General features: G+C 57.2%; 4 protein-coding genes and 1 long non-coding RNA gene across 6 annotated transcripts; 3 read left to right on the forward strand and 2 right to left on the reverse strand.

Moving 5' to 3' along the window:
• Nucleotides 1-2,056, forward strand: LOC133262783 (butyrophilin subfamily 1 member A1-like). The gene is made up of 3 exons (XM_061442298.1): nucleotides 1-304; nucleotides 936-1,031; nucleotides 1,251-2,056. Exons 1-3 carry the CDS (start codon nucleotides 79-81, stop codon nucleotides 1,784-1,786), a joined length of 858 nt encoding a protein of 285 aa, XP_061298282.1. The 5' UTR covers nucleotides 1-78; the 3' UTR covers nucleotides 1,787-2,056.
• A 939-nt stretch (nucleotides 2,057-2,995) lies between these two features.
• On the reverse strand, nucleotides 2,996-7,926 carry LOC133262784 (C-type lectin domain family 2 member E-like). The gene is made up of 6 exons (XM_061442299.1): nucleotides 7,823-7,926; nucleotides 4,903-4,950; nucleotides 4,525-4,617; nucleotides 4,249-4,433; nucleotides 4,048-4,151; nucleotides 2,996-3,167 (listed from the first exon to the last, which is right to left on the reverse strand). The coding sequence occupies exons 2-6, from the start codon at nucleotides 4,925-4,927 to the stop codon at nucleotides 3,023-3,025; spliced, it is 552 nt and encodes a 183-aa protein (XP_061298283.1). The 5' UTR covers nucleotides 4,928-4,950; nucleotides 7,823-7,926; the 3' UTR covers nucleotides 2,996-3,022.
• On the forward strand, nucleotides 6,741-13,905 carry LOC133262777 (zinc finger protein 692-like). Of its 2 annotated transcripts, none has more exons than XM_061442289.1 (12): nucleotides 6,741-6,790; nucleotides 7,838-8,034; nucleotides 8,114-8,145; nucleotides 8,419-8,745; nucleotides 9,129-9,177; nucleotides 9,262-9,411; nucleotides 9,655-9,783; nucleotides 11,815-11,877; nucleotides 12,009-12,087; nucleotides 12,326-12,440; nucleotides 12,564-12,663; nucleotides 13,548-13,905. In XM_061442289.1, the coding sequence occupies exons 2-12, from the start codon at nucleotides 7,847-7,849 to the stop codon at nucleotides 13,888-13,890; spliced, it is 1,575 nt and encodes a 524-aa protein (XP_061298273.1). In that variant the 5' UTR covers nucleotides 6,741-6,790; nucleotides 7,838-7,846; the 3' UTR covers nucleotides 13,891-13,905. The 2 variants fall into 2 exon arrangements, with proteins under 2 accessions (XP_061298273.1, XP_061298272.1); XM_061442288.1 differs by having other exon boundaries at nucleotides 6,769-6,803.
• On the forward strand, nucleotides 10,550-11,647 carry LOC133262791 (uncharacterized). The gene is made up of 4 exons (XR_009741405.1): nucleotides 10,550-10,986; nucleotides 11,081-11,145; nucleotides 11,300-11,359; nucleotides 11,507-11,647. It is a non-coding gene; the product is annotated as an uncharacterized LOC133262791 (long non-coding RNA).
• A 1,366-nt stretch (nucleotides 13,906-15,271) lies between the features above and the next one.
• On the reverse strand, nucleotides 15,272-20,763 carry LOC133262789 (E3 ubiquitin-protein ligase TRIM7-like). The gene is made up of 6 exons (XM_061442304.1): nucleotides 20,179-20,763; nucleotides 18,153-18,239; nucleotides 17,812-18,059; nucleotides 17,048-17,163; nucleotides 16,700-16,732; nucleotides 15,272-15,950 (listed from the first exon to the last, which is right to left on the reverse strand). The coding sequence occupies exons 1-6, from the start codon at nucleotides 20,689-20,691 to the stop codon at nucleotides 15,424-15,426; spliced, it is 1,524 nt and encodes a 507-aa protein (XP_061298288.1). The 5' UTR covers nucleotides 20,692-20,763; the 3' UTR covers nucleotides 15,272-15,423.
• Between the last annotated feature and the right edge of the window lie 698 nt (nucleotides 20,764-21,461).

The raw sequence follows: 21,461 nt of genomic DNA on the forward strand, positions 1-21,461 counted from the left end.
GGTAAAAATGAATTCAATAATGCACATTTTTGTCACTGCTGGGGTTTTATTCCCTTCCCTTCATCAGTAACGAAGGGAATGGCCCTGAAATGGGGCACAAAAGACGCAATCGGAGGGTGCAGGAGGCGCCTGAATGTGTCATGGCCCCATCTGCAGGCAGGAGATTGGGGCTCTCCTCCCTCCCTGGCTGATAAAAGCAGAGCTGGGATCGAGCGGAGCCGGTGCCAAAGAGAGGGGAAACCCCAAGAAGAGGGAGAAATCCAGGTGGGAAAGCAACCGGAGGAGCCTCAAAGCAACACAAAAGGTTCGAATGGGGCAATTCCCAGCACTGCGGCTTCATTTTGGGGTGGGAAAGGGGATTTTGAACACTCTCCCATCCCATCCGTGAGGGACGGGAGCGGGTTTATCCTTGCTTTGCCCTCAGGATCTTTGCTTTGGATTTAAAGGTGTTTTCCAGCGGTTGGTTGTGGTTTTTCTTTCCTCCCTGTCTATCCATAACCAACCAAATGGGGACATTTGGGTGCGAACCAGCAAATCTCCTGCTTTTATCTTCCTTGAAGGGTGTTTTCCCACCATTTCACCGCTGCTGCTCATCCACTCGCTGCTCTTCCTAGGGAAAACACATGGGAACCAGTTTAGTTTGGAGCTCTGCATGGTTTATCCAACCACTTGGGGGCTCCATTACTCTTCATGGCCCTCACGCCCGCCCTTATCTCCCTTGTGCACATTGATAAACCACCAGGGAATTAACGGATTTAATCCACCTCTGGCTCTTCCCATAGATGAGCAAAGCTCCCTTGCAACCACGGGGTAAAAACTGATTGTTTCCTTCAGGCATTTTGATTAAACGCAGTGTCTGAACCCGTTTTCTGACACAAAAAGGCTGAGCCGGGCCCATCCACAGGACCATAACCGAGTTCTGCTCTCTCTTGGAGGGGAGGACGTGGAGGGAGCGATGTCGTTCCTCCTCAAGCCACGGCCACGCATGTGGGATCTCGCCCTGGACTATCACACAGCAAAGCAGTTTGAAGGTAACAGAAGGGGCTGGAGAGGAGCAGCACCCCAATTCCTGATGGTTTATGGGTCGCATCAAGCGAGATCTCTGTTAGAGGATCTGCAGCTTCACCTTCTACCTCCTGCATCCCCAGCCCCATCTCTTCCCTTTCCCACCTCTCCCTTTCTCCTTCTGCGCAGAAACCATGGATGGGGATTTCTGGGGTGTTTCTGATTCCTCCCCTTTTGCTCCCCAGTGGACGTGACCCTGGACCCGGCCACTGCGGGCCCTGAAGTGATCCTGTCCGAGGACCTCAAGGAGGCCTCCTGGGGTAGGCCTGGCCTCCCCTGGCCGGACGCCCCGGGCCGCTTCGACACCGACCCCTGCCTGCTGGGCAGGGAGGGCTTCACCTCAGGGCGCCACTACTGGGAGCTGGAGGCCACGGGGCGGTTCTGGGCCGTGGGGGTGGCCCTGGAGTCGGTGCAGAGGAAGGGCCGGGTCCTCTTCAAGCCCAGCGCCCACATGTGGGGGCTGCAGAGGTACGACGAGCTCTGCGTGGCCCTCACGGCCCCGTCCAACACCTCCGTCCCGCTGGGCAATGGGGGCATCGGGGTCTACCTGGACTACGAGGTGGGAGAAGTCTCCTTCTATGCCGTGGGCAGCCGCCAGCGCATCTTCACCTTCCCCGTGGGCTCCTTCAGTGGGGAGAGGGTGTTCCCCTACTTCTGCGTGCTCCTCTCCACCATCAGACTCTCTGCCAAGGGGTCAATCGCTGCTGGGGTTGGTTCGTGATGGCTGGAAACGCTCCCTGATGCTCCTCAGCTCTTACATTCCAGGTCTTGGAATCGTTTCCATTACAGCTCGTGGTCCTACCTCCATATAATGCATTCCAGGTTCTATATAACTGGGTTACATCAGGGGGTTTTGGGTGCAGCTCATCCCCTCTGAAAGCCACCACCATTAAATCCATCCCAAGCTCCCTCATGGAGCTTCCCCGAGCTTCTTTCAAGCTGAAAACTTGGGTTTTCCACCCCAGTTCAGCCCCTCCAAAGGTTTCTTTTCGTGCCCCCCTGGCCCAGCTCCCAACCTGAATGACCCCCTCCCCCCCGCCCCAATTTCTGCAGCTTTGAGCTCATACCTTGGGTTAAAGGGGGTTTTGTCAGCACAGGATGGGCTCCTGCTCACTTCCCCCCTGCCTTGTGCTGCTCCCCACTCTGAGGCTGTCTCACGTGTGATGGGTTATAAATATGCACACAATAGAATAAATACATTTTGTTTCACTATAAGAGGGAGGAATTGTCCTCATTTCACCCCAAACACCCACCCTGGGCTGCCCCAGGTGGGATTTCAAAGGCAATATGGGGCAAAATCAGCCAAAATTTGGTGCCCAAACGTGTGTAAATGATGCCAGAGCAATTTGGGGGGGTCTCTACACTGTGACAGGGGAGGGAAAGGCAATGGACTCATTTCCATTACCCATCCAAATGCAAAGGGATGGGAATTTCAGGAAGAAGATGCCCCATTGGTGATGGGACCCCGGTGTCTAGGGAAAAGAGGCAGGTTTGGATAGAAGTAGCATTTATTAGACCAAGTAGTCCCCGTGTAGGGCTATGGGAAAGAGAAACACAGATACTGGGAACAGAGCTGGAAAACCAGGAAGCAAATGGGAGGAACCTGCCCATGGTGGCAGCTGGGCTCAGGTTCTGGGGCAAAAACACCCTGAATGGGGTAAATCTTTTTACAGGAAGCACGTGCATGAGGCCACGGTGATGGGTGATGGTGCTTATGGAAGCGGATCTGGAGGGATCAGCCCCATTCCCACATTCCAGCGCTGTGGATTTGCCAGGAAGGGGCCACAGGGATTTAAACCAGAGGAAAACTCACAAGGAAAACCAGGACACGACTCAGTGCCAGGCAATTCCCAACGCACATCCCGGGGGCTCCTTGGCCAAGCTGGGATCTTCTCCCATGCAATTCCCTTGCATTTCTGCACCGAAGGACCAAGAGCACCAAAGCAGCCGCAGGTTTTCAGGTGAGATTCCAGCCCTCGGGATGGCTGCGGCTCCCAGCCTGGGGGTGGCTGCACACGGAGTACTTCATCAGGGAGCACCAGTCGCTGCTGATCCCGTCTCCGTTGACGAAGGCGCATTGTCCCCTCCCGCGGACTTGGAACCTGCCCCACGGAGCAGAGAAGCACTCAATGGGTTGCAGCTCCCATTGGGATCAACAGAGGAGCAGGGAGCACCATTCCCAGGGCAGGACAAAACTGCTTCCTGCTCCTCAACAGGGGGAATGTGCTCAGTTTTCCAAGGGGATTTTGTGCCCTCAAGCCCACAAAGCCATGGGATGCGGCCCAAGAGCTGTAGCTCAAACAGTGTTTGCTTGCTCCCACCTCATTAAAGTTATGTCTGTATATATAAATGTATATAGATAATTATATATGTTTTATAGATGCACATGTAAAATATGTATGTATTATAGGTACAATATATATAATTATCTACATATAAATATATATAGATATGTATAAATATATATAAATATGTATATTAATATATATAACCCTAACCCTATATATAAATCCTGTACATAAAACCTAAATATAGTATATATAATGTATTAAATATATATAATATCTACATATTTATAGATACAATATATACATGTTTTTATAGACATGCTTATATTATACTATGCTACATCGTATTATAAATATATAGTATTTATATATTATATATTTATATAATTATTATAATAAATATATAATTTTTATATAAATACATAAAATTATAATAAATTATATATACTATAACATATATTCTATATTACGTATTATATACTACATATTATGTAGTATGTACTAATTATTTTTTTATATCTTATATGTTATATATTAAATGTTATATATGAATTATATATTATATGTTTTATATTATATAGTATAGACTATATACTATATATTATACATTATATATATATGTGTGTGTGTGTCGTCTTGCATTCAACCCCTGCCCCACGCCAGCCCCTGGTCCCCAGCAGGAGCCAGGACATACGAGTCGTTGAAGAGAGACCCATTGACCCACGTCCAGGGTGCGGATCCTTCCCTCCGGAGCCCGATCCAGTAGTGCAGGGAGCCCCCGTAGCGCAAGAGGAACCGCTGCAGGGGTTAAAGCCAAGCCTCAGGCTCTGCCCCTTCGGGTGCATCCCAAACGTGCTTCCCAACAGCTCCCGATCCGCAGGGATTCCCCCTTTACCAGCTCCTCCCACGCGTCGACGGCGGCCAGATGGGCTCCGAGGGACAGGCAGAAGCTCTCGCTCCTGTTCCACTCCGCTTCGTCCTCCACGAAGTAAAAGCACTTCTGCCTGTATCCGATCCCGTTTTCCAGGCAGCTGGAACGGTCGGGCGCGGGGCAGGCGGGGCAGGAGGGGAACTTCCTCACTGGGAACGAGCGGAACGGGCGGTGGTGAGCGCTGCCCAAGGCAGGAGGCGGCGCCGATGGATCCCTCCATCCTCATCCTCGGCCACTCACCCGCCAGCGCGATGATGGCCAGGAGCAGCGCGGCCACGACCACAGTGACCCCAATGGGGACCTTCTTGTCCTTGATGCACTTGAGGCTAAAACCTGGGGACAAAACGCATGGAGGAGGCACCCAGAGCTCCCCACGGGTGCCTCAACCCCTAAATCCAGCCACAAAGCGTGGGGGACACACACACACAGGATCAGGTCAGGGTCCTCTCATCCAAGGACCTCGGTGCATCCCTTCCCTCCATAAGCAATGGGCTCCATCCCTGCAAGCAGCCTTGCCCTTCCTCCCATCCTCCTTCCGAGCTCTTGGAGCTGCTCCCATCACATTGAGCCCAACCACAAGCCCCAAACCAATGTCCCCAGTACAAGACTGGTGCTTACTGGTCCCTTCCCCTGCTCTCTGCATCACTGGGGCAGCCTGGTCCTCGCCTGTGGAAGTGAAGAGTTGCTGGTTGTGAGGATATTCGGGAGGAAATCCGTGACTTTGGGTACCTTAATCCCAGGGGAAAGCAGCATTTCCCCTTCATCTGCTTGATGGCAGGAAGGGAAGCACCATTCCCACCTTCAGGAACCCAGTACAGGTTTGGTTTCCCTGCTTTCTGCTGCTTGGTTGCATTGGTTCCGTTGCTCCTCAGCCCCATCCCCACCCCAGCACCCCCAAAAAGCCTCATCCAAAGCACATCTCCGTGTCCCATCCCATCCCGAGCAGCCTTTGGGAAAGGGGATGGCGCTTCGGTACCTGCATCACGGCCGGGTCCTGCCATCCCTGTGGCCATGGGGGCGCATCCCGGCCCCAGGGATGCTCCCGTGGTCCCTAAAAGGCTCCCGATCCCCCCCCAGACCCTCAGCGCTGCTCTCCCTCCGAGCTCCGTTCCCTCCCCTTCCCGTGTCCATGGAATTCCTGCCCCCTGGACGTCCCACGCCCCACATTTTTCCCCACAAAAGCCGGCTGTTCTCCCGCATTCCGCAGCGCTCTGACCTTTCCCGGGGCTCAGCCTCTTCCCAAAGGAGCGCGCGGAGGACCCAGCACAAGAAGGAGCTGGGGCCGAGAAGCCCCCGGTGGCATCGGGGCAATTCCCGACGTGGGGAATGGCCGGAGCAGCCCCCAGGGGAAGGGGGCTTTGCCGGCACCAGTTTGTCCATCGTTATCCCGTGGACACTTCATGCGTCAAGAATAGTGTATTGATAACGGTGTATTGATAACGGTGTATTGATAACGGTGTATTGATAATGGTGTATGGATAACGGTGTATTGATAACGGTGTATTGATAATGGTGCACTAATAATGGTGTATTGATAATGGTGTATTGATAATGGTGCACTAATAATGTTGTATTGATAACGGTGTATTGATAACGGTGTATTGATAATGGTGTATTGATAACGGTGTATTGATAACGGTGTATTGATAATAGTGCACTAATAATGGTGTATTGATAATGGTGTATTGATAAGGGTGTATTGATAATGGTGTTCTAATAATGCAGTATTGCTAATCGTGTATTGATAATGGTGCATTCATAATAATTCATAATAATACTGTATTGATAATACTGCGTTCATAATGCTGCACTAATAATACTGTATTGATAATGGTGCACTAATAATGGTGTATTGCCAATGGTGTATTGATAATGCTGCATTCATAATAGTGCACTAATAATACTGTATTGATAATGGTGTATTAATCCTGATTAATGGTGTTGCATTAACAAAACTTTATTGATGATGCAGTATAAAGGCTGTATTGATAATGCTATACTGATAATGCTGTATTGATAATACTGTTAATAATGGTGTATTGATAATGTTGCAACAATGTATTGATGCGGCTGTATTAATAATGCTCTATTAATGATGCTGCATTGATGATGCTGCATTGATGGTGCTCTATTGATGATGCATTGATGCTGCTGCATTGCCAATAGCCTCAACACGGCACTAAAGGCTTTGGCTTCATCCACAATAACAATTATTACCATTTATTGTTATGATCGCTATTTATCATTATCATTATTGCTGTTATTTATTAGCCAGGCCGGGGCTGGCTGAAGGGCAGCGCTGTGGGGCTCTGGGTAACCGCGGCTCTGCCTTCCCCAGACCAAGCCCCAACCGCGACCGAACCCGGGCCTCAGAGGCTCGAAACACCCCTAAAATGTCCCCAAAACGCGATATTTCACCCCAAAACCGGGCCCAGAGCGGGACCGCGGCGCGAGCACAACGCGCATGCGCCGATAAAAGAGGCGGTGCCTCCGCCATCTTGTCCCGGTACCTGAGCAGCGTGAGCGATGGGGGGGGGGGGTGGTGTCGTTGGCTCTTAAAGGGGGCACGGCCCCGGGGTGGGGCCACCGCGGGATGCGATGGAGCGCGGCCCCGCGGGGGAGGTTGTGCGGCGGCGGGGACGGCGGCGGCGGGGCCGGGGGAGCGGGACGGGGCCTCGGCCCCCCCTTCCCTTCCGTTCCCTTCCCGTCCCGGCCGGTTCCGCCGTCCCCGCTGCGGCGGCCGCTTTAAGGCCCGGCGGCGGGAACGGGACCGCGGAGGGGGGGGGGTCGGTCCGTGAGGGGCTGGGGGGGGCCCGCGGCGAGAAATGGCGGGAAGGAGGGAGGCGGGGCTAACGGGAGGGGGCGGGGCCGGGCCGGGGGGGGGGCGGGGACTTTGGGGGTCCTTTCCCGTGTCCCTGCATGACTCCTTCAGACCCTCCCCATGGAGCCGGGCTGCCTCTCGATCCCACTGTCCCATCCCCATATCCCACATCCATCCATCCATCCATCCCCCTGCATCCCCCCATGGAGCTGTCCCATCCCCGTATCCCTCTATCCCATCCCCATAATCCCCTGACCGTCTCCATATCCCACTGCCCATCCATCCCCCTGCATCCCCCCATGGAGCTGTCCCATCCCCGTATCCCTCTATCCCATCCCCATAATCCCCTGACCGTCTCCATATCCCACTGCCCATCCATCCCCCTGCATCCCCCCATGGAGCTGTCCCATCCCCGTATCCCTCTATCCCATCCCCATAATCCCCTGACCGTCTCCATATCCCACTGCCCATCCATCCCCCTGCATCCCCCCATGGAGCTGTCCCATCCCTGTATCCCTCTATCCCATCCCCATAATCCCCTGACCGTCTCCATATCCCACATCCATCCATCCATCCCCCTGCATCCCCCCATGGAGCTGTCCCATCCCCGTATCCCTCTATCCCATCCCCATAATCCCCTGACCGTCTCCATATCCCACTGCCCATCCATCCCCCTGCATCCCCCCATGGAGCTGTCCCATCCCTGTATCCGCTGACCCCTGTGTCCCGCAGCCGCTCCTGATGGATCCGGGCCGTCCCGCCCGGCAGCGTGCTCCGGACTGCATCCGCCGCCAGAAGCGCCGGGAGCTGGATGCGCGGCGCAGCAAGTGCCGGATCCGCATCGGGGGGCACCTGGAGCGCTGGTGCCGCCTCAAGGAGCAGCTCGGCTTCGCCCTCCATTCCCAGCTCGCCCAGTTCCTCCTCGACAGGTCCGTGCCGGGCGCCGCCATCCCTCGGGATGGGCAGCGGGAAGGGTCAACCCCGCTCATTCCCCTCTTCCCATCACAGGTACAGCTCCCACAGCTGCGTCTGGAGCCCGGGTAGGTGCCCCCCCCTCACCCCACCATTAATGGGGTCCGGGAGAGCTTTATGGTGAAGGGAGAAGGTTCCCGTTGCGTTGAGGTGCTGGGCTTGGCTGTGGTGGGGTTCTTGGCATTCCCAGCTCTGGTTTTGAGGGAACTCTTTGAGAATTTGGGCATTCCAGAGGGTGGGAACCTCACCCCTGCAGGGGAAGGCAGAGGGACCCCCACGGTGCCCCGTGATGGAGACCCTGGGGCTGGTCCTCACCCATCCCTTGCTCTGGTGCCCCACAGGCGAGCCGGGTCCCGGCCTCCTCCACGCTGAAGCCCTGCAGCGCCTCGTGGTGCTGTCCCACGGCCACGGCCAGGAGTGCGGCTTCGTCCCCGACGTGAAGGCGCCGGCGCCGGGCAGCGCGGCCCCGCTCGTGTGGGAGTGCGTGGCCGGGCACAGCTTCTCCTGGGGGGCCCCCGGCAGCGAGGAGCCCGGGGGGGCCCCGGGGGGCAGTGGCCGCCGGCGCTCGCTGCGGCGCGCGGGGAACGGGGAGCCTGGAGCAGAGGGGGAAGCTCCGGCGCCCGCCCCGGAGCAGAGGAAAGAGCGGGGAGCTGGCGCTGGTGACACAGGTGAGCGCCGCGTCCCCTTTGCCACCCTCATTGGCTTCTTGGTGCCCCATCTTTGACCTCTCTCCCGTCCCATCGAGCACCTTCCCGCTGGGATCGGGGGTGTCCCAAGCCCTGCTGAAAACCAGGGGGAAAAGTCGGCTTTGGGGTTTCCATGTTCCCTGTAGCAGCCTCTTGAGAAGAGGTTGAGCTTCTTCCAGTAGAGTCACAGAATGGTTCGGGTTGGAAAGGTCCTTTCCAGAACTAATGATCCAGAACTGCATGGGTGGCACCAGCCAGGTCCTTTCCAACACCTCCAGCTTCCCAACCCTACTGCCAGATCCATTCCCCATCCTCTGCGTCTCCCAACATCCCAGCTTCAATTTACTGCTCCTGTCATCTTGCAGCGCCCCAGGTGCCAGCAGAGACAGGGACCACGCGGAAGGATCACGGGAGGTGAGTGGTGCCACACAGGAATCTTTCCCCAGGGAAGAAGCTTGGACCCCTCTATCCCATTCCTTGGTCATTGTGTTCCCGCAGCACACTCATCCCAGAGGAGAAGGTGAAGCAGGGGCCTGAGCCCCCAGAGGAAGAAGAGGAGGAGGAGGAGGATGAGGACTTCGCCGAGGACGATGACCTGACCTACACGGATGACCTGCGTGATGAGAACTACCACCCGTCCCTGGACAGGTGAGGAGCACTTGGAGCTGCCGGGAAGGAGCCTGAGGACTGGGATCATCCCAGGCTCAGACCCTGCACCTCTGCCACCCTCCTGTGCTGCCCTCGCAGGCGGGAGGAGATGGGAGCAAGGTCCTTATGGCACTTAAATGAGGGCACCTTCTCACTGTGTCTGAGGGTCTTTGCCATAGCCAACCACATCTGTATCCCACCACATCCAGCTGTGTTTCCTATCCCAATCCTCTCTTCTCCCAGTGAGTCGGAGCTGCAGCGGCGACCAAGCCAGAGCAGAGCCCCCAAGAACCCCATCAAGGAGGAGCAGCCCCCAGAGGAGCTGAGCCTGAGCAGCTCCAGCCCATCCGAGGAGAAGAGTGGACGAGTGAGGTGGGTCACGGCGCCGTGTTCAGGTGGGGATGCTGGGTATGGGCATTGGGTGCTCCTCTTGGGGTACCCAGCTCTCCATGGCCACTGAATGAGTGTTTTGGGGATGCTGGTGGTGCTTCCCATGCCGAGGAGCCAGGTAGGAACCATCCAACCCAGTGCTATTGGGTGTTCAATCTGGGACACCGCATGTCCCAGGGTGGTTTAATCCTTGTCCTTGTGATGCTGCTGTCACAGAGCAGAGCTTGTTGGGTGCTGGGGCCTGCCAAGCAGCTTCACTATGAGGGGTTTAATGAGTCTTCGTCTCATCCACTGCGTCTTGTGGAGCTGGTCCTGGGTGGTTGGAGATGTGCTGCTGGGGCAGGGGTGCTCCTGGAGGGGCACAAAGACCCCTTAAACCACCACCATGAAGCTTCTGAGCAGCCTGGAGGTTGTAGCAGCAAAAACATCCACCATCCATGCATCCATCCCTCCATCATCCATCATCCATGCATCCATCATCCATCCCTCCATCATCCATGCATCCATGCATCCATCATCCATCCCTCCATCATCCATCCATCCATGCATCCATCATCCATCCCTCCATCATCCATGCATCCATCATCCATCCCTCCATCATCCATCCATCCATGCATGCATCCATCATCCATCCCTCCATCATCCATGCATCCATCCATCATCCATCCCTCCATCATCCATGCATCCATCATCCATCCCTCCATCATCCATCCATCCATGCATCCATCATCCATCCCTCCATCATCCATGCATCCCTCCATCATCCATCCCACCCCTCCTCACCTGGAGAAGCACAGACACTGCTCTCACTCATGGATATGGGGCAGAAGTGAGGTTGCCCAAGGCACAATGACGCCGATGCTGACTCCATCTGCAGCCTCTGCTAAGCGCTGCTCTTTGCACTGAGGGTTGGGTTTGATCCTGCCTTCCCAGCCTCGACATTCCCAGCTCTGTCCTGAGCTCATCCCTTTATTGCTGGCTCTTGCAAGGGTGTTAAGGAGAGGTTGGTCTCAGTGCTGAAGCCAGAGGCTGGCCCATGTTGGGGCTGGCACAGAAGGAGCTGGCTCCTTCCTGCACCTTGTAACAACAAGGAGGGGGTCAAACTCCCCTTTTTCACTGGAATGAGCATGTTCACCTCATCCTGCTCCATGCATCCAATGGGAGACGGGACCAGCAGGCCCAGGCGTAAGTACCTGCTGCTCCACACGGGAGCCTTTTCACTCGGACATGGGATTCCTGCTTCCTTGTGGTGCTCAGCACCCTTCCTGCCTCCTTCCAGCTCTGGAAGCGCCTCCTGCTTGTTGGAAGAGTGAAGATCCAGGCCCAGCAATGGAAAACGTGATGGTAAAGCTGGATTTGCTTTTCTCCTCCCCTTGCCCGTCGCTGCGCTACGGGGCACCAGCTCCCACATTATTCCACCTGAGCTCTAGGCTGGATTCGGTTACAGGGATGCTGTTTCCCAGCCTTTGGTTCATTTCCCCCCTTTTCCTTGTTGCAGCACCTGGAAGAACGGAGCTAAAATGCCCTCTCCTGAGCCCTTGGCATGTTCATCCCAAAGGTAACCCCATCCTGAGCTCAAAGCATGTTGGAAGAGGTTGTGGATGGAGATGCCCAGCCCCGTGCTGAGGCTGAGCTGTCTACTGCAGTCTCTTTATTCTCCCCCCACAAGCAGTCCTGGTTTTAACACCCTTTTCCTTCATTCCAGGACGGGAGCCCGGAATTCCCTATGGATAAATCATAGCTCAGATGAGGCTGGTGTGAGGTTGACACCAACCTCAATGCCCTGGGACGTGCCCAGACCCATGTGAAAGGCTTATAATGAGCAATAAAGAGCATACTCCCATTTCTAACGCCTCAAAGGTGCATTTGTCAGCGCCGCTTCCCGCTGGGATGGGGAGAATCCCTCAGGATGGAGGAAACAGCAGGGAAAGGGTGGCCAGGGGCTGGTTTCAGTGTGGGCTTCGCCTGTGGGGGGACAAGAGCCTCACTCCAGCCCCTTCTCTCCCATTGCAGCTGCAAGAGGCGAGTGCGGGCGAGCAATGAGGACGTGGCGCAGATCGGCCCCAAGAGGATCCGGTGCGTGGGGCCAGGAGCTCCATCCCCTTCCCGTGTGCTGGAAACCAGCCTCTGGGGCCGGGAGGGAGGAGGACCTCATGGGGGACCAGAGCATCCTCCCCGACGCTGGTTTCCCACCCTGTATCCCATAGGAAGGCCGCCAAGCGTGAGATCCTTCTGTGCGACTTCGAGGGCTGTGGCAAGATCTTCTCCAACCGCCAGTACCTGAACGTGAGGCATCCCCATGGGGCAGGGTTTGCCTTGTTGGAGGTGCTTTGGGTGCTGTCCCAGAGCTGGAACGGGGCAGCCTGGCTTGCCCATGGGGCCATAGGACTTGGTGGCCCCATGTGTGCAGCAGCCTGAGGGCGCTTCGGTCCCACCTCACGCTTCAGGGGGGTGGAACGGGGCCCTTTGGGCTTCCTCCAAGTGCATCCTCCCGTCACCGACCTCTCTTCTCCCCGCACACCAGCACCACAAGAAGTACCAGCACGTGCACCAGAAAACCTTCACGTGCTCAGAGCCCAGCTGCGGCAAATCCTTCAACTTCAAGAAGCACCTCAAGGAGCACGAGAAGCTGCACAGCGGTGAGTTGGGCACCTACCCCCCGCCATGGGGCTATAGCTCCCCTCCTAAAGCACATCCCAACACGTCCCTGCCTGCCCCTGAGCCTGGATCTGCTCCTGACCCCTTGTTTCCTCTGCTCCCAGACAAGAGGGACTACATCTGCGAGTTCTGTGCCCGCTCCTTCCGCACCAGCAGCAACCTCATCATCCACAGGCGCATCCACACAGGGGAGAAGCCTCTGCAGTGAGTACCGGTCCCACCACAGTGAGCACAGGCTCTGGTGCTTTCTCCTCAGTGCTTTTCAGCCTGAATTCATCAGGTTTTCAACCCAAGTTGAGTTTCTTGGCTCCATGCGAGAGCCAAGGTCCTCGGGGCTGGCTGTTAGATATTGCTTTGCCTCAAGGTTTGGGGTTGGCTGAGCTCTGAGCAGCAGCTTCAGCATCAGCTTCAGGGTGGGCTTGGTTTGGAAGAGCTGAGTAAGATGGGATTTAAGGAGAGCAATAAGATGGGCTTAAGGAGAGCAATAAACTAGGATTTAACAAGAGAATAAGATGGGATCCCTGGCAGTGTTCAAGACCAGGCTGGACGAGGCCTTGGGTGATATGATTTAGCGTAAGGTGTCCCTGCTCACAGCAGGGGGGTTGGAACTAGATGATCTTAAGGTACTTTCCAACCCTAACTATTCTGTGATTCTATGAGGGCAGTAAGATGAGTCCTAAAGGAGAGCAGTAAGCTGGGATCTAAGCAGAGCAATAAGCTGGGTCCTAAAGGAGAGCAATAAGATGGGCTTAAGGAGAGCAATGAGCTGGGATCTAAGGAGAGCAATAAGATGGGTCCTAAAGAAGAGCAATCAGCAGGGACTTAAGGACAGCAATCAGCAGGGACCCAAGGAGAGCAATGAGCTGGGATTTAAGGAGAGCAGTAAGCAGGGACGTAAGGAGAGCAATGAGCTGGGTCTAACCAGAGCACTGCCCCGCCTTGCCTGGAGGCTGAGCCACCTGTGCTGTGCTGCGGTGTCTTCGCTAAGCCCCCCATTGCAATCCCAGCGCCGAGCTGAGGTGGGCCTGGGTCCCCCTGGTGCTCAGCACCCCGTGAGCCCCGTTCCTGCCTCTCTGCCCCATTGCAAGGTGCGAGGTGTGCGGCTTCACGTGCCGCCAGAAGGCCTCCCTCAACTGGCACATGAAGAAGCACGGCGCCGCCGCCGGGTACCAGTTCTCCTGCGAGCTCTGCGGCAAGAGGTTCGAGAAGAGGGACAACGTCGCGGCCCACAAGAGCAAGAGCCACCCCCCCGGCGAGCGCCCAGCACCGCCGGCCCCAGCGCCCATGGAGGGGCCGGCCCCTGGGGCCACGCTGGGGAGCGGTGCGGACCCGGAGGAGATCCCGCCTCCCGTTGCTGAGTATGGGGAAGGGATCGGGATCCAGGATACGGGAGCATCCCAAGGCCAGGGGATGGAGGGTGCTGGCTCATAGGACGCATCCTCCTTGGACTGAGATCAGAGGATGAGGGGTGATGGACAAGGGTGATGCTGGACCCCGCAGCAGTGCCAAGAGTACAAGGAGTGGGGAAGGAACGGCACTTCCCAGCTTCTCTGCCAAACCCTGGGCTCACACACATGGAGCTTCCTCCCTGAATCCCTCCCAACGTGAGGGTGCCAACAGCACCAGCAGCATCCTCAATAAAGACTCATTCCATGTCCAAGGGGGTTTCCCCACTTGCAGCGGCCATCTCAGTGCTGAGTTTCTATGGAAAAGAGGGGGAAAGGGAGATTTGCCCTGGTTTTGGCCAGGTCAACACCAAATCCTGAGGTTTTCCATGTTCAGCACAATAAAACGATGATGGAGGTGGAGGGGACTGAGGCCAAGGTCTGGCCTTGGACATGGGTGTTACTGATGTGGTGATGGTTCCCCATAGCCTATGAACGCCATTTACCTCTTCCTGAGCATTCCAGGGATGCTCCGTGATACCCATCTGGGGGCACCCCCATCAACACCCTCCCCAGAGCCCCCCAAAGAGCTGACAGGGACAAGGAGAGGTGTCCGCAAGCCCCATTCACCTCGATGAGGGTGGCCGAGGACCTGAGAGCAGCTTTTCCTGCTGCAGGCAGCCCACGAAACAGGAGTTTGGGGAATTCCAGGGATTTTGGTGTTAGTTTTTTGCACAGCAACTTTTATTTCCCCACTAAACAGTGACAGGGCAGAGACAAGAAAGCATCGTGGAGCACACGAGGGTGGGCCAGGGGTTATACGCACGAGATCACATTGAAAACAAGCTTCCCCCTCCTTCCCAACGGATACAGGCTGGATTCCATCGGGCTCTACCCACAATGCAACCCTAAACTGCTGCTTCGCTGCATGTCCCTATGGCTACACCCCAAAACTCATCCCATCTCCCTCCATTCCCAACCCTGCGGATGCTCAGTGCTACTGGGGGAAGCGGTGAGGAAGGGGATGAGGTTTTGCTCTCTTGGTGCTACCAACAGCGAGGAGATGAACTCGGCCCTTTCCCAAGGGGAAAGGAAAGCAAGGATGAGGTGAAAGGGAAGCTAAAAGGTGACCTGCAGAGCAACTGCATCAGGAACCAGGGCTGGGAATGGTACCTCTGCTCCTCATACTGGTTTTCCAGCCTTCTAGAGCTTCCTGGGGTGCACAAAAGCTTTGGAACAATGCAGGATGCAAGTAACCCCTATGGGAGCTTTCGTCCCTGGTTACATCCCTGTTCACACGGGGCAGCCAACTTGAAACAGAACAGCAAACAAAACACATGGGGTTACTTCTACAACAAGAATAACCCCACAACCAGGCTATTTCAGCCATCACCCTCCACGGCTGATGCCCCGGAGGAAGGTTTTTGGTGTGAAGACGACTCAAAACCGGAAAGCAACAAGAAAACAGCAGAACAAGGGACAATGAGGAGGTCTGGGGGGCTCTGCCTGAAAGCAGGGCAGGAAAAGGGACAGGATCCTACTTGCAGGTCACCTCGGGAGGGCTAAAGAAACTGGAGGCTCAATTGCAGAGGGAGAGGGAGGAGCCCACATAGAAGAGCCAGAAGAAGGGGAAGATCTTCTCGGTGAAAGCAGCGGTGAAGGTGAAGATCGGTGCCATGTTGTCGGCGTTGTAGAACGCCACCCACCCCCCCTCATAGTCCAGGTAGACCCCGATCTTCCTGGGCCTCTCACACAGGGACAAGGGCGTCTCTGGGGAGGTGAAAGCCTGGTACTGATCCCAGTTCTTCCCTTTCCAGTTCAATCCCACCGCCCAGATCCCCTCCTCGGGAGCAAAGTCGATCTTCTCCTTCCTCCGCACGGACTCGCGCGCTGCCCCCAGCACCCAGCTCTCCCCATCTCCCACCTCCACCTCCCAGTAGTGCCTCCCAGCCACGAACCCCTCCGCTGCCAGCACGCAGAAGGAATAATCGAATCTCTTGGGATTTGCCGGCAGCTCCTGCGGCGCGCTCCGGAGCCGCACGCTCCTCTTGTCCTCTGACAGCACCAGGTAGGGGTTGGCTGTGTCTGGGTCCAGGGAGAGGTCACCTGGGAGGAGGGAAACAGGGATGTGAGCACCTGCGAGCCAAGGATCCCACTCTCCAAAGGGATTCGTTGTCTCTGCCCCACAGGAGGGGGTCACCTCCAACTTTAAGCACTCAAAGAGCTGCAGGGAACAAGGATCGGGCTCCATATCCTAATGCAAGCAGAGGAACAGGCAGATCCCTGCTGGAAACCCTCCAGCCCGCGCCATCCCAGGCACCTCCTCACTCTGGAACAGAGATTTCTGGGCTGAAATAGCATTTTATAGGATCGTGGGATGGTCTGGATTGGAAGGAACCTTAAAGCTCATCCAGTTCCAACCCCTGCCACAGGCATGGACCCCTTTCCCTAGCGCAAGCTGCTCCACACCCCAGGTTCCTTCAGTCACTTCCAAGTGCTGGAATAAGCAAATATCCTCGTGTTTAAGGGCTGGTTCTGTACTCAGGGGATGCTCAGGAACTGGCTGTGAGCGGGGAACATCAGAGGCTGCTGAGAGCTGGCTCCATCCTGCACCCACCACAGAGATTGCAAAGTCCATCCCGGAGCGGATCCAACACCCAGGAGCTGGGACAAAGGTCTCTTGCAGAGTCCTCTTAAACGCCACCAGCCCCAGGGCTGCACCTCCCAGGGCCTCTCTGAGCACTGGGATCATTCCCCCTCTTCCCTTGGCAGCAGCAGCACCGGTTTTCCTCCTCTCCTGCCTGGAGAAGCCCAAACTCATGCATTAAGGACACGGAGGAAGGCGACGTGCTCACCTGTGTCATTCTCCAGCTCGAACCTGAGGTTCTCTGAGGGGAGAGAAAAAAGAAGGTCAGCTGCTGTTGTGCCAGGGGACTTGACAATCACACAACCTTGATCCCTGCTGCATGGCAAGCCACCCACCGCCACTGCTTGGGAACAGCAGTGGACAGATACCTCCAGAATCCAAGGAATTCAAGGGCAATGTGCTGCTGCTCTTGCTTTTCATGAGCAGTTGCTCAAATGGAGCTGTCCCAACAAGGGGGAAGCAAGAGCACAACTCAGAGCTGTGTTTTAAACTCAACTCAACACCAGGCTTCCATGGGAAGCACCAGCTTTGGGAGGGAACCTGTCCCAGAGCTCACCTTTGAACTCCAGCAACACCTCCTTCAGCACTGCACTCTTCTGGGAGAAGCTCTTGAGTTTCTTCTCCAGCTCTGTGAAGCCAGCCTCGGGCTTGCAGAACATCCAGCTCTCAAAGCTGGGGACAAGAAAGCAGCATTAGGCTCCCAATGGGAATAACTGAACCCCCAAGCTACAGGCAGGAAAGAAAGGGAAGGTTTGGGGTTGGATTAGTATCCTCCTCGCCCAACAGCTGAGAATTAGGACTAGTTTGGGGGGTTCTGCCCCTCACCACCCAAGCTACTCTGCGGTTTCCCTCTGGGAGATGCTCAACCCCTGCCACAAGCCTGGGTTTGGGGTTGGTGACACCCTAGTATGGGTGAGAACCACAGGGGGGGAGCCGGAACCCCCAGTGTGAGCCCCAGCAAGGGCTCAGCTTCTCACCTGCTTCCAGATGGGGCAACAACCTGGAAAGAGAGGAAAACACCAAGAAAGGATAAGCTCAAAGTCTCCCAAATCCTCCCCCAAACCAGCCCCATGACTGCTGTGCTGAGGGACCAGCTCCCAGCCCATTCCCAAAGCATGGGCCCATGGAAATGGCAGAACCAGTCCGTAATTATGAGGTTTTTCCCTTCCCCTTTCCTTTCCAGGGCCGATGGGAAAACCAACGTGGTTTTTAAAGGAAAACATGACCGTGCCAAGCTGCAAACCCCACGAGGACACAGGGCTCACAGCAACGGACACCAAGCGTGGGGGTCAGCACCCTGGCAACGGATCCCGATCCCACACCCATCCCACGGATCTCACCTGCCCGGGCTGGCCCCCGGGGCTGCTCTCTCCTCCCTGCTCAGCCAGCAGCTTGTCGAGCTGGGCGATCTCCTCGGAGAGCCGGGACACGCTCTCATCCCTCCTCTTGAGGATGTCTTTGTCCAGCTCTTCCAGGCGGGATAACAGGAGCTGCTCCTTCTCCTCCAGGAAGCCCCGGAGCTCCTTGCACTCAGCCACGATCTTCTGCCTCTCCACTTCTGTTTGCTTCTGCAAGATCCCAGTGGGGAGCCCACGTGAGATGGACACCCCATGGCTGGAGGGGGGGGGGGGGGGGGAGCAGGGACCCCCCCGGGTACTCACCAGCAAGTCCTCGCTCTGTCTCTCCCTCTCAGCTTTGGCTTCTTCACGCCCTTTCCTCAGGGAGCTCAAGTGCTCCTGGGGCACCTCCTGCAAGGACAAAGAGCAGCTCTGTTGGGAATCCTGCCTACCTGGCATCAGGAATACAGAGGGATGGGATGGGGGGGTCCCTCCAGTGCTGCTGCTGAAACTGGGCAAATCCCATCAAACCTGGGGGGGGGGGGGGTTGAGGTGGAGAACACCACGAACCCAAAGAGAGGTGAGGCCAACACTGTGCCGTGTCCTCCCCTGCCCCATCACCCTCAACCCTTAGTTTGGGGCAAGCCAAAAACTGCCCCCAAACGAGCTTGGAAACAGATACGAGGGAAGGAAGGAAGGGCAGGAAAGCAAAAGGCCAGGCTAGAGCCAGTTTTTAGCCCTCTGCAAGCACAAACCCCACAGGAAAACCCCTTTTCTGCCCCTTGGGATCATCTTTTGGGATGAGCCTTCACATCCCAGCCCCCCACGACTGCCTGAACCCCACTGAGATGGGGGGGGTTGGCTGCCTCCAAGCTGCGCAGGGACTTTACCAACAGCTCACTGTTGGAAACTGCCCTTGTTTGAAGGCCTTTGGCCTCCAAGGCAGACAGGGAGATGCTTAGCAACGCTTCACAGGAAGCAGCAGGGCTTTGGGCAGCAACCAACGGCTCATCTTGTACACATACAACACAGAGCTGCAGAGATTCTGTCTGTAACCAGGGTTTGGTGCCATGGGAGAGAACAGCAACGACAGGAGAAGCAGGAGCTGCAAACAGCCCCCAGAGAGGCAAAAAGAGATGGTAAAAACGCATCAAAGCAAATTAAAAAGGGGGAAAAGCAGCAAAAATGCAGTTTTCGACAGGCTAAAGGTGCTGAATGAGGACCAGTCCCACATTTGGGACGACGGGACAACTCAAGCTCCAGCTTCACAACCACTGGAGATAGTAAGGCAGCCATCGCAGCCCCAGATTCAGTACAAACCCCTTTGGAGGCACCTGCCCCGATGCTGGTAACTCAGGAACGGAGGAGCTGTGGTTGAAGCTCCCACCCTCCGTGCCCCTGAGGCACCGGGATGGCTCCGGCTGCGCCGGTGCCACCTCCCGTTCCTCCTCCATCCGCTGCTGCGCACTGCACATGCCGCCGGCATCTTGGCTCCCCCAGGCCTGGGCTGCCCGGGGCCAGGCTCCCGCCCTCGGTAGCCTCTTCAGTACTAATTAATGACTATTTCCAACGGGGAACCCCCCCGCATGGCCCCGGGGGAGTCTCCCCTGCGCCCTATGGAGGTTCCGGGTGGTTGAACGGCTCCGGATTCACTCTGCGTCACACGGCTCGATCGCCCCGTGTTGGGCTACTCCGAGGGGAAAGTCCCTTCGGGGGGGAGTGTCCCGCTCCACTTCAAGCCCTTATTATGCACCCCCCCACCCCCTGGAGCCAGGCTCCATGTCCATTCCAGAGCATTCCTGCCCATGGAAGCAGGTTTGGGGTGTTTAACGGTATTCTGCACACTCACACCAGTGCAGGGTAATCTCGCACTGGCTGCACCCCTCCGCTCCCAGTACCTTCCCAGTTAAACCCAGCTCCGTTTTGCACCCCCATCCTCCCTGGGGTGCTGGAGAACTGAGTCCCTATTGCACAACCTGCCCCACCACACGGCTTGGCCAGGGGATCCCCATTCTGCACCCTACACCCTGTATCCTCACTGCATCCCAGGTACATTTAATGGACACGGGGAATGCATCGAGGGGATGCTTTATGCACTGGGGGATAAGCAGAGTCACCTCTGTTAAGGACAGGGAGTCCCTGTTGCACCCAAGGGCACTGGGGGGGGCTTCCCTGGTGCACTCCCATCCCGTGGGGTGTGGGGGGGGTATCCCTGTGGTTCCTCCATACACTTATCCCCTACGCATCCCCCATTGAGCGGGGTCCACCCCGCATGAAAGAAGGGCTCCCCAGTGCATCCCAACACCTCGGGGGGGGGGAAGGCTCCCAGTGCCCCCCGCCCCACACTGACCTCTGGGGCATGGGCCGCCTCCTCGGCGGGCAGCACGGTGTGGGTCCGGTGCTCGCGGGACAGGTGGCAGACGACGCAGACGGCGCGGCGGTCCTGCACGCAGTACAGCCGCAGCGGCTCCCCGTGGCGGGGGCAGCGCGGCGGGCCCGGCGGGCCGGGCGGAGCGGCGGCGGGCAGCGGCGGCGAGGGCGCGGGAGGCCCCGGCGGCGGCTCGGCGGGGCTGGGCGGCAAGCCGAGCTGGCGGACGATGTGGACGATGTTACCGAGGGAGCGGTTGGGGCGGAAGAGCCGCTGCGGCACCGGCTCCCGGCACTGCGGGCAGCAAAGGCGCCGCGCCGAGTCCTCCCAGCACTGGGTCACGCAGGCGCGGCAGAAGTTGTGCCCGCACTCGGCCACCAGCACCGGGTCGTTGAAGTACTCGAGGCACACCGGGCACGTCAGCTCGTCCTGCAGGCTGCGGGCCGCGCTGCAGGGAGCCGGGGGAACGCTGGGGGGTGCGGGCGGCGCCTCCATCCCGGCTCCGGGCTGCTCCGCTACGATCCGCTCCGCTCCGCACCCCAGGCCCGACTGAGCCCGCGGGAGCGGGGCCGCGCCTGCGCGGGCAGAGGGGGGCGTGGCAGCGCCTGCGCACAACGAGGCGGGGAGGGGGGGGAAGGCCGCGTCTTTCCAGCAGGGGGCGCGCTGCGCGCGATGGGGGGGGTGCATGGCGCAGCCGCCGTGTTGTCATGGAAACAGGCATGGAGTCCATCATGGATGGGATGGGTTGGGAAGGGCTTAAACCTCATCCAGTCCCAACCCCGGCCACCTCACACTAGTGAGTGTTGCTCCAAGCCCAGTCCAGCCTGGCCTTGAACAGGTTCAACTCCATTCAACCCACTCCAGTGTCCCACCACGCTCACCGGGAAGAGCTTCCCCATCTCCAACCTGAACTTCCCTGTTCCAGTTCCATCACCCCTTGTCCCATCCCTGCTGCAGGTCCCTCTCCACACCCTTATACCCCCCTTGAAGCTGCTCTGAGGGCTCCAAGCAGCTTCTCTCCTCCGGCCCCAGTGTTCTCAGCCGGGCCCCACACAGGAGCTGCCCCAGCCCCTGCTCGGCCTCCTCTGGACGTGCTCCGACAGCTCCATGTCCTCATGCTGCGGACACCAGGGCTGCACGTGGGGCCTCACCACGGCGGAGGACCGCACGGTCAAAATGGCCGTGCCCGCTTCCAAAATGGCGGCCTCGCCCTCAGGCAGGGAGAGCGACAAGATGGCTGCTGCCTCCCCCTCCGCCTTGCCGCC

This window comes from Pezoporus flaviventris, unplaced genomic scaffold (assembly GCF_033815535.1).
Source record: "Pezoporus flaviventris isolate CSIRO_AGI_PZ_B2104156 unplaced genomic scaffold, CSIRO_AGI_Pfla_v1 ptg000224l, whole genome shotgun sequence".
NCBI lineage: Eukaryota > Metazoa > Chordata > Aves > Psittaciformes > Psittacidae > Pezoporus > Pezoporus flaviventris.

Coding starts and splice junctions, on each gene's coding strand:
- LOC133262783 (XM_061442298.1), top strand. CDS start 79: ATGGCCCTGAAATGGGGCACAAAAGACGCAATCGGAGGGTGCAGGAGG. Junction 305..935: donor GCCTCAAAGCAACACAAAAG/GTTCGAATGGGG, acceptor TCTCTCTTGGAG/GGGAGGACGTGGAGGGAGCG. Junction 1,032..1,250: donor CACAGCAAAGCAGTTTGAAG/GTAACAGAAGGG, acceptor TTTGCTCCCCAG/TGGACGTGACCCTGGACCCG.
- LOC133262784 (XM_061442299.1), bottom strand. CDS start 4,927: ATGCAGAGAGCAGGGGAAGGGACCA. Junction 4,434..4,524: donor GGCCATCATCGCGCTGGCGG/GTGAGTGGCCGA, acceptor GCTCGTTCCCAG/TGAGGAAGTTCCCCTCCTGC. Junction 4,152..4,248: donor TCGACGCGTGGGAGGAGCTG/GTAAAGGGGGAA, acceptor TAACCCCTGCAG/CGGTTCCTCTTGCGCTACGG.
- LOC133262777 (XM_061442289.1), top strand. CDS start 7,847: ATGGATCCGGGCCGTCCCGCCCGGCAGCGTGCTCCGGACTGCATCCGC. Junction 8,746..9,128: donor AGCTGGCGCTGGTGACACAG/GTGAGCGCCGCG, acceptor GTCATCTTGCAG/CGCCCCAGGTGCCAGCAGAG. Junction 9,784..11,814: donor GAGAAGAGTGGACGAGTGAG/GTGGGTCACGGC, acceptor CTCCCATTGCAG/CTGCAAGAGGCGAGTGCGGG.
- LOC133262789 (XM_061442304.1), bottom strand. CDS start 20,691: ATGGAGGCGCCGCCCGCACCCCCCAGCGTTCCCCCGGCTCCCTGCAGC. Junction 18,060..18,152: donor GACAGAGCGAGGACTTGCTG/GTGAGTACCCGG, acceptor GGGATCTTGCAG/AAGCAAACAGAAGTGGAGAG. Junction 16,733..17,047: donor GGTGTTGCTGGAGTTCAAAG/GTGAGCTCTGGG, acceptor CTCTCCCCTCAG/AGAACCTCAGGTTCGAGCTG.